At 44.8% G+C, this 10,374-nt stretch overlaps 1 protein-coding gene across 1 annotated transcript in view; it reads right to left on the minus strand.

Annotated features, from left to right (window-relative positions):
* mmp14b (matrix metallopeptidase 14b (membrane-inserted)) overlaps positions 1-6,662 on the minus strand; it is a 33,802-nt gene extending 27,140 nt beyond the window's left edge. The window contains exon 1 of the mRNA XM_029725156.1: positions 6,081-6,662. Coding sequence (XP_029581016.1) covers positions 6,081-6,179 — 99 coding nt within the window. The 5' untranslated portion in view covers positions 6,180-6,662. The remainder of the gene's footprint in view (positions 1-6,080) is intronic.
* Between the last annotated feature and the right edge of the window lie 3,712 nt (positions 6,663-10,374).

The following is a 10,374-nucleotide window of genomic DNA, read 5'->3' on the forward strand; positions in this document are numbered from 1 at the left end:
GTGGTTAAAGGTGCATTCAGACAGCTGTAGTTGCGGATGAAACGTCTTAAAATTTGCAAACCCCAGGAAACGATGTATCTGCTTCAGGTTGGAGGGCGCAGGCCACTCTGACTGCCAGGACCTTGGCGGGGTCCATACGTAACTGTCCCTGTGCAATAATATAACCCAGGAAAGACACTGAGGCAGCATGGAACTCACATTTTTCAGCTTTAACAAAAACCTTATTCTCCAACAGCAGTTGAAGAACGTGTTGCTGGTGAGCCTCAGGGTCCTTGGGGGAAAAAATCAGGACGTCATCTAAATAGACAAAAGCGAAGCGTCCAATCACATCCCTCAGCACATCATTGACTAGGTTCTGGAAAACAGCAGGGGCGTTAGTAAGACCAAAAGGCATGACCAAATACTCAGTGACCCAGTGGTGTGTTGAACGTTGTCTTCCACTCGTCCCCCTCTTATGCGGACAAGGTGGTAGGCATTCCGGAGATCGAGTTTGGTAAACACCGTGGCACCATGGAGGGGGGCAAAAGCAGAGCTGATGAGTGGCAAGGGGTACTTGTTCTTTACTGTGATATTATTCAGCCCACGGAAGTCTATGCACGGTCTCAGTGACCCATCCTTCTTCACAAAGAAAACCCAGCACCCACCGGGGAGGAAGATGGCTTGATAAGTCCGGCAGCCAGAGAATCCTGGATGTACCTCTCCATAGCCTCTTGCTCGGGACGAGAGAGGTTAAATAACCGGCTACCGGGATGGGAAGCTCCAGGCTGGAGGTCAATGGGGCAGTCGTAAGGCCGATGAGGCGGCAGCGACAGGGCGTGGTGCTTGCTAAACACAGGAGCTAGATTGTGATACTCTGGAGGAACTGATGACAGGTCCGGAGGTTCTGGAATGGACTGGGGCACAGACAAGGCAGGGGCAAGGGCAAGGGCAGAATGTAGACAATTAGAGTGACAAAATGAACTCCAAGTGGTTCCCTTTCCGGTGGTCCAGTCAACTCAATCTGTGGGTTGTGTAGCTTTAACCATGGATGGCCAAGTACCAGGGGGGAGTAAGGACAGTCAATTATGTGGAAACTGATCTTTTCCTGGTGGTTTCCAGAGATGCAGGATGACAAGGACGGTTCTCACAGACAAGAGCGAGGAGCTGTCCGTTGAGAGCGTTGGCGTCAAGGGGTGAATCGAGTGGGACAGTGTCCAGGCCCAACTGGGTAACGACGCCTCGGTCCAGGAAGCTCCCGTCGGCACCCGAATTGATGAGAGCAGACAGAGGAAACGCCTGGCTCTGCCACACAAGGTTGCCTTCAAGCAGGGGTCTGGGGGAAGATGGGCAGGTGATTTGGCTCAACAGTATATCCCCCACTACTGACGAGCCCCCTTTTTACTGGACGTAGGGAACAAGTGGAGACAAAGTGACCAACCTAGCCACAGTATAGGCAACACCTAGCACCGATTCGCCGCTGCCTCTCCTCTGGAGAGAGACGGGCCCGGCCGAGCTGCATGGGTTCAGGATCAGGAAGAGCCTTGGAAAGGGATGCAGTCAGAGAAAGAGGACAAGGTGCTTAAGCAGATGTTATGGTGCATGCAACCCTACCTACTCTCTCCCTCCGACGCTTATAGAGACGGTTGTCGATGCGGATGGCTAGAGAGATGAGTTCATCGAGTCCATCAGGCTCATCCCTGGACACCAACTCGTCCTTGATGGTCTCAGTGAGCGCGTTCTGGAATGCTCCCTGAAGGGCCTCATTCCAGCCGCTCTCAGCGGCGAGGGTGCGAAACTCACATGCCATCTCAGCAACACTATGGGGGCCTTGACGGAGGGACAGGAGTCGTTTAGCGGCATCCTTACCACAGACCGGATGGTTGAAGACGTTCTTCATCTCCTCTGTGAATCTGGAGTAAGAGAAGCAGATGGGGGACTGTCTTTCCCACACCGCCGTGGCCCAGGAAAGCGCTGCTCCATGGAGGCAGCCAATCAAGAAGGAAATCTTAGCCCATTCGCTAGCATAGGGCTGTTGCTCAAATACTAGTGAACATTGTACTAAAAAAGGCTCTGCAGGTTGCCATCGTAGTGCTCGGGAGTCGGAACAAACGACTCCAGGGGCGGAGAAGAAGGACTTGGGGACTGGTTGTGAGCTCTGGGTGAAGGTTCAGCCCTGTAGGTCAGACAGGATCCGTGAAAACTACTTTATGTGGGTTTGGTCATGTTGCTGGTGGAGAGGATCTGAGTCTGCTGGCCAGATCATACTGTTACATGGAGTGGAACAGGGAAACCCAAGAGCAGACTCAGACGACGAGACTGGGATGAAGTAACCAAGCTATTTATTGAAACACAGGGGGAAGATGGAGTGCAGGCCAGGGGAAGCTCGGGCAGGTTGCAGGAAACCAGGTGCGGAGGCTGAGGCTGGAGCGAGAGGGGTTGGGACAGTGTAAGCAGGTCCGTAGGTGAATCCAAGGGAGCAGTAGAATGGGGAATCCAGGGCAGAGTAGCAGGATGAGGAGATGTGGGACTAGAGACAGGGACTAGAGTCAGAGCGGGCAGAACTATAGCGGAGAGGAAAACCGTGTCAGGCAAGGAAAACAGGATCTAAATAGTAAAAAACGGCTAGAAACGTGGACTGACTGAGCAGAGATTATGATCTGGCAGTGTGGAAGTGGCAGGACTGAGTATTTGTAGAGGTCTTAATTATGGAACAGGTTGCAGCTGGTGGGGATCTGCTCTGACTCCAGCACATCTGTCTCAGCCCACACAATCACACACACACAGAGAGAGAGAGGGAGAGGGAGAGAGCACTGGGGGAGTGGCGACACAGGATGAGCAGTAGAGGGTGTGGCAGGAGCAGATGTAACAATTATCAGTGCTTCAGTTCCCTCTGAGAGATCTTCTTTCTGCTAAATTGACAGTCTAACCTAGGTCAGGGAGGGGCAACTTTGATGGAGGTGGGGGCCACAAAAAATCTGAACTCATCATGAGGGGGTGCAGTGATTTACGGGTCTACATACCCACATCCATACCCACACTTGCAGTCTGAGTCGGCCCTAGCCTTTTTTGGGGCCCTAAGCAACATTTTGTTGTGGTTCAGGTATGTTAATCCCCGTTTCGTTCCTTTTGCATCCGTTTAAGAAACGTTTTTCAACAGAATCGGCGCAATGAATACACCCCTGATCACATACAGTTCACTTTCATAGCAGCCACATTCAAACAGCTTGTTGTATATATAATTCCTTCTAGCATCAATCTACGTGCTCTCTTCCTCTCACTTTTACCCTTTGCTTGTGGACTTCATTGCACAACACAGCAGCTGTCTGTGACAACTCAAAAAAGCATTTCCAAGCCAAACCTTCATATCATGACCGCTAACCGCTACACACAGCCTACATCATTGTCATGTCATAGTCAACAAAGTTACTAGAACTAACGTGTTAGTAAACCCACTACAATCATGCAGTACAGTGTACAGTCAGCAACAAGCAGTTACACCGGTGGGCCCCAGTGGCAATACATTTATAAAACCAAAAGCTTACCTTGCCTTGGAAGAGTTCCAGTGTTGAATAGCCATAGTCAGCTAGCTAACATAGCATCCCTCTCTATTTCAGCCAGGTGTTTGAGTAGGCCAAACTAGCTAGCTGCATTCGATGCTAGCTAAGTAAGTGACAGTGAGAAAAATATAGACTACGAAATATAGATAGCTCTCTCTCCTGCTTCTCCTTAATTTTGGAATAAATTAATTTGTTCAGAATTGTTCAACTATTGTCTTTCTCTTTGAGTCAACTACTCACCACATTTTATACAGTTCAGTGCTAGCTAGCTGTAGCTTATGCTTTCAGTACTAGATTCATTAACAGCTAATTTCACGCAAATTATGCCATAGGGTGGAGAGAAATGTTTGCGGTTTTTAATATGATATCTGAGTGACAATGACTAGCAAAATCAATGTCGGTAATTCGACCATGATTACTACAAGTTTAGATAGCTGGCCGCTATACTAATTTACCATTCTGAAACATTTCAGCTGACATGAGCTAATTGAGTGACTGTCAGTGACTGATATAACAAGAGAAAAACAGCTGATGCACAATCACATTTCAAAATTGCACCTTGTGTATTATATTATTCCCGACTGAATTCCAAAATATTATATAATTTTTTTATTTGGAAATTGTACCGAGTGCCAACAAAAGTCAGTTTCCCATCCCTGATGTAGATAAATTATTCTTTCCATTTGCACAGCTGGAAATGCAATCCAGGCCCCTACAGTATGCTCAGATTACAGTTCAGGCGCCAGCAGTCAGATGAAAAACATCAAAAGGACATTTGACATCTACAGTGATGTAGTCAGAGCTTCATGTGACATGATTTAGCTGACTGTTTTCATAAATGATCTAGCTAGCCGACTGTGTTTTCCTAAATGATAGATGTCTGTCAGTAGGAGTATGGGGTGCGTGGGGGTTTAACATAATGGTGACTTCCTGTAGTCGAAACAAAATAACTTCATATCTCTCTGACTAGGGATACTGACCGCTGGTGAGTCCTCCTCCACTGCTGACCATCCGTTCATCATCTCTTCAGACACAGCCCTTCTCTCTGTAAAACTCCCTTCCCCCAGTTCAACCCTAACTCAGGACAGATGTCAACAATTATATTTCCGCATTTCTTTGAAGTTGGGTCCTACCCGCAACTCTAAATCCCTTATCCTTTCAGAAAGTGCCTCTATACCTGACCACAATACAGAGACCATGGTATTTCTCCCCATTTGCCTTCTTCTTCTCTTTTTCTTTTATTTTGCCTCCTCAGCATTTCTAAATGTTGTCATGTGAGCCATCATCATTGTGGTCTGCGTCCTTTAGCTGAGGTCAGATCCATCCCACATCCCCCCAGTTCTACTGACAGTCTGACATCCCAGACCTGGGAAATTATTTCCTTGCTTTTGGGGTAGAACTTTTTAACTCTAAAAGCACCAACAAGGGTACATTTCTAATCCCATGAGGTCAGAAATGTAACAAATTCAAAACTCGTTACCAACCAAAAACCCCAATTTACCATGATTTCTGTGTTAATATGGAGGAATACAAAATGATCTATTGTGTATACTAGTGGTGTGTGGCTAAGCTGGCTATTGAAAACGTTGTGATAAAAGCACCAGATTTGGCACAAAGGTCAATGTATGTACCCTGAAAAGATATAGGCATGGAGCCACCCCAGATTTGGCCCCTGGGGAACATGGCAGCCACTATAACTCAAAAATAACTCTTAATTGTCAATACATATTTAGCTTCCAGTCAATGTCTCTATACCAAGTGGACAGTCTGATGTTTCAGATGCAGTTGGAACTGAGTTGATAGACTATAGCGTTCCAAAAGTCTGATGGCATATCGCATATCGCCCATATATCGCCCATATAGGTTTGACATCTTAGGTCATACCGTTAGGCTATAAAAGTTAAATAATATTTTTTGAAATATCAGATTAGCTCAATTTCCAATCTCTCAGCTCTGGGTGTGACAGAAACACAACACTTTAAATGAATAATACACAAATGTTTATAACAATTGGCTATGGGTGAAATTGATCAAAATATCTGTTCAAAACGTCTATTTTGAATCATCAATTTTGACTATAAATGTGTGAACAGTTTAAAATATATGCTTATTTTGCAGAATTTAAACCATTTACTTAATCAAATGAAAAGTCTTACTGCTTGACAGACAGTGTCTCTCTCTGCAATCATTACCAATTTGGCTCTTTTAAGATAAGAATAAGTTATTTGTGCTTTTAAGGTTAACAGTAGGGCCCATTGTTATATATCAGGTTAAAACATCACGATGCATATATATTTTTTTTACATAGTTTAAGATAGGATATTGCCAAGTGGTTAGCCTAGCGTTGTGCCAGTAATCTGAAATGCTACGGGTTCGATTCCGGGAGCCGACACGGTGAAAAATATGTCGCTGTGCCCATGAGCAAGGCACATAACCCCAATCACTCCAGGGTAGCCGTTAACTCTGAGGAATCTGGCAACAAACCATCAATCCCTGTTATTTACTTTCGAGTGACCTCCCGAGAGCAGGCTATGACTCACTCACCTCTGGTTTTTGATACTGTGGTTCCGCTCCTTGCACGCTCAGGTCCAATGCCAACACGAGCAACAGCAATTGGGCATATGCCTCTACCCGGAGTGCCATTCCTCAACCACGACACCGGCAAAAAACTACCAAATAGGCCCTGTTTTTCCCTGAATCACTTTTCCTTGATTCTTGAAGTCGCTACACCGGTAGGAAGAACGCTTCCAAATGCAGAATTATGGATCAAAAATATAATTGTTTAAACAGCAGTTTGCGTTGATGAAAGCCGTACATTCTTTACTTTTTCTAAAATCAAAACCAGATGTATTTGTAAACATAAACTGAGGAGTAACTTGATTAAAGAGCTGCGAAAGGTTGCATCAATAATTTGGCATCCAAAGTTTTAACAGCTCACATTCCACAATAATTATAAACGACGACCTTGTTTCTCTTTGTCGCAGTCTCAGCGTTTTAGGCCTATATATTTATTTGCAGCTTCCCCTAAATGTTCCTTGTGTCGGGATGGTCGGGATGTTTTGATTCTTCTTTCTTCACCCCCTCTCTCTCTGCCACACAGCAACTGCTAGCTTGACAGTCCCGCGAGGCCTTTGCTAGAAAATAGTAAAACCTCCCCCTTCAACATTGGCCCTTCCCTTCTGCTTTTGCATGAAGGGGTATGGTCAGCTTTTTAGCTCATCACCTTGGCAGAGATGTATGGCTGTCTTCTGCTAGGGAAAATGGTGCCCAGTCAGCCTCTGTAAGCCTACCTCTGAGTAAGTACTTTATAAAGTACGAGTTAGTAAGCATATCACCAACACTGTCTACAGTCACACATCAGGTCATTCCATGAAAGTATCAATACATGAGATAAATGTTTATGTATTTCAAGTATTATGCAAATAGGCATATCGATGAACAAGACTCTCACATTCTTTCTGAAATGTTCATCGGTAGCCAAGTCTGGGGACATGCTCAAATGTTCTGTGATAGAAGATCGTTGCTCCCAGATAAATGACACAGTTATCATCAGGCAGGCATACGCAATGGTAGGTAGTATGGGCCGTTGATATTTGTTAATGAAAGAGGGTAGAGGGGTCACCTCAGCCTCACCCTCATTGGGGTCGAAACAACCAGATGCATCCGGGTTTCAGGAGAAATGGAAAGAGAGCCTGCAACAAGATTTCCGCTTCTGGACGTTAAAAAGATTCTCCAGTAATGTTGTATACTTATTAGCTAGCAGTTCTGGAAGTAGCACTCACAAGTCAAAAGTGGTCCCTGAAAATGGAAAACTACGTCACATATGTTCAGATATGTGCACCACGTCATTGCTCTTTCTCTCTCTCTCTCTCTCTCTCGCTCTCTCTCTCTCTCTCTCTCTCTCTCTCTCTCTCTCTCTCTCTTTCCCTGCTCTGTGTGCATTTTGCTAGCTGTAACTCAAATGGCGAGGGGCTGTACCTCCTTGACTGGAACTAGAATTGTATGGGAGGAAAATGTAGGGAAAATGGCGCTGAACAGATTCCAGTAAACAGTCGGTTTCAAACTAGGGATTTCGTGGCTAATTGAGGTAAAACAGAATTGCTCATAGATTATGCATGTATGAACTACATATTGGCACATCCAGCCCAAAGCGGGAGGTTTAAAAAAGATTTACTAGTTGGCAAAGTTCCAGAGCATGTCTGTAGCCGTTGACACTTGTACCCGTATACGGCTTGATAATCGTAGATTTGGGGACTAACAAGCACCTAAATAGGAAGTGGCTGTACAGTAACATGCGATACATGATGTCAGAGCTCTGGCTCTGCGCTTCAAAGTGCTGTATGGGTTTTGACTGACAGATGTTCTGCACTTGAACACTGATTGAACACTGATCCCTCCAGCTAATTGGGCAACTTTTGCTAAATGTTTGTTGTCTGAGTGAGGGAAATGCTGTAAAATTAAGAGGACTATGTGTTTTGAAAGATGATATGTTGAGGATTATAATAAAGTTGATGTCATACAAGCAGCCAAACACCTGTGAGTCCAAATGTGCACTTCCCATTTCCATATCCTAAAACGAATGTCATATACAGCGTCAACGTTCATGATCACTATGTTTGATGTACAATTCCAAGATGACATTGTGTCATACCCTGGGGTTGTTCTGAACAAAATGAGCCTATGTTTGTTTATTGAAAAGAACATTCGCAGCAGCAGACTTTCCTTTCTATGCGCACAACATTTTTATAACTTAGCTAGTCATGTTGGCAGTAGAACAAGCTTTCAAATCATGTCCACCTTTATAACGGGCTGTTTTTGGATTGCGTAAACAACGGCAGTAATTGAGTGATGGCGGGGATGCAGGGCTGTGTTCCAAACAAAACATCTTCAAGTTTGTACTTGCTGCAGTTCCGAAACAGCACAGCTAGGAGATTTAAAAAAAAGTACCTTACAATAAAATACTCTTGTTTGAGTCATAAAAGTGCATTGAAATGACTTAGGAACTGTGTACACTTTGGAGAGGTGTATGGCCACTTGGAGACAGCAGTTTTTGTCTTATGTTGCACCTACCCCACTTTTCCAGGAATAGTCTTGTTACTGAATGTATGCAGAGTACTTTCAGATTTCGTTATCAACAAATGCGGCAAAAAGTACAGTAAAATGTAAAATGCAAATAAAATCAACAGTGTAATGTTTGGATTCAGTCTTGTGTCAGGTGAATTGTTGTGTCCTCACCTTTGGTCTAATGATTTTCCCACTATCTCCCAACTGTTCCCTTTTCATTTCTATAAAGGTTATGCCTTTTCCTATTTCATCTGTAAGAAACATTTCAATTTAGCCCTATCCAAATAGGCCAAATCCCATGAGTGTAAAGGGTTAAAAAGGCAACACGCCATGTTAACTCCTCCTCCACATTTAATGGATTGGTTCAACAATTCAGAAGAAAACCTTCCCAGACAGTTTTTTTGTAGTCAGGACCAGAAAGAGAGAAAAGCCGCTAGTTAGGTTACCTCAGCCCAAATGGGTCAGTTAGTTCAGTTGGTCAATCCAACAAGTTCTCATGTTGAAGGCCTAACACTGTCACCTGGTGGCTTTAACCAGTACTATATTATTTAAAGTATATAACTACATTTTAAAAAATCCTGAAGGTTGTGTATAGCACTGTATATCAAGTCATTTCCTTTTTGCCCAAACTCTCAAAGTTAAGTGACATATTACGATAATGCCTTGACAGTCAAACTTGAGGGTATTCTATGGGCTGTTTTGTTCACCACTTCCACTCCTCCTTTCACCTCTTTGTCTGGAGTCTGGACCGCCATCTGAAACTGTGCACACTGCCACCTGCTGTACAGACATACTAATCTTTCCTACTTAGTATACTTGTCATGCATGTGGTGATCAGTTGTATGCCACATGCACCAATGTTCTTTTGTAAGTGGTTAGATGAATTGGCACTAGCTAAATAGATCCACACAGACACCAAACCCACAGAATATTCAGTGCCTGGTGCATCTGTGTGTGTTTAGTTGCACTGACACTCTAGAATTGTAATGCCTATGCCTTGGCTGTCCTTGCAACCCTCAATGGCCAGTGATCCCCGTCTGAGCCATCAGCCCCCTCCTGACCTTTCACACAGAGATTCAGGTTTCATTCACAATGCACGTGCAGCGTGCAGCATGCACACGCGCACGCGCGCACACACACACACACACACACACACACACACACACACACACACACACACACAGGGACTCTGCATGGCTGCTCTGGTTGTCATGGCTGAAGAGATTAGGGGCTGAAGTGGGGACAGCTGGCCTCTTTCCCCTCTCTTCCTTTCGGTTGATGTGACAGACACAGAAGAAGGCAGAGGAGTTGAATTGTGTTGAAAGAGAGCAGGAATTAGTGACGCCTGTGTGTCAGGAAACCTGCCAAGATGAAGGCAGTTAGGGTCTACTACACAGTGCTGTGCCAACACGCACGCACGGTCACACACTTGCGCAAAGAAATGCCCACACGCACACACTATGTTCTTGTGTGCATGTAGCCATTTATTTGATGTCACTAACGGCAGTGTGTGCCGCACACATATTTATGTCACAAATCAACAAAACACACAGCTCTACAGCAGAATGTAGAACAGGCATGATAGGCGTCCAAAACACACAGCTCTACAGCAGAATGTAGAACAGGCATGATAGGCGTCCAAAACACACAGCTCTACAGCAGAATGTAGAACAGGCATGATAGGCGTCCAAAACACACAGCTCTACAGCAGAATGTAGAACAGGCATGATAGGCGTCCAAAACACACAGCTCTACAGCAGAATGTAGAACAGGC

The sequence above is a fragment of the Salmo trutta genome, chromosome 31 (assembly GCF_901001165.1).
Source record: "Salmo trutta chromosome 31, fSalTru1.1, whole genome shotgun sequence".
Taxonomy (NCBI): Eukaryota; Metazoa; Chordata; class Actinopteri; order Salmoniformes; family Salmonidae; genus Salmo; species Salmo trutta.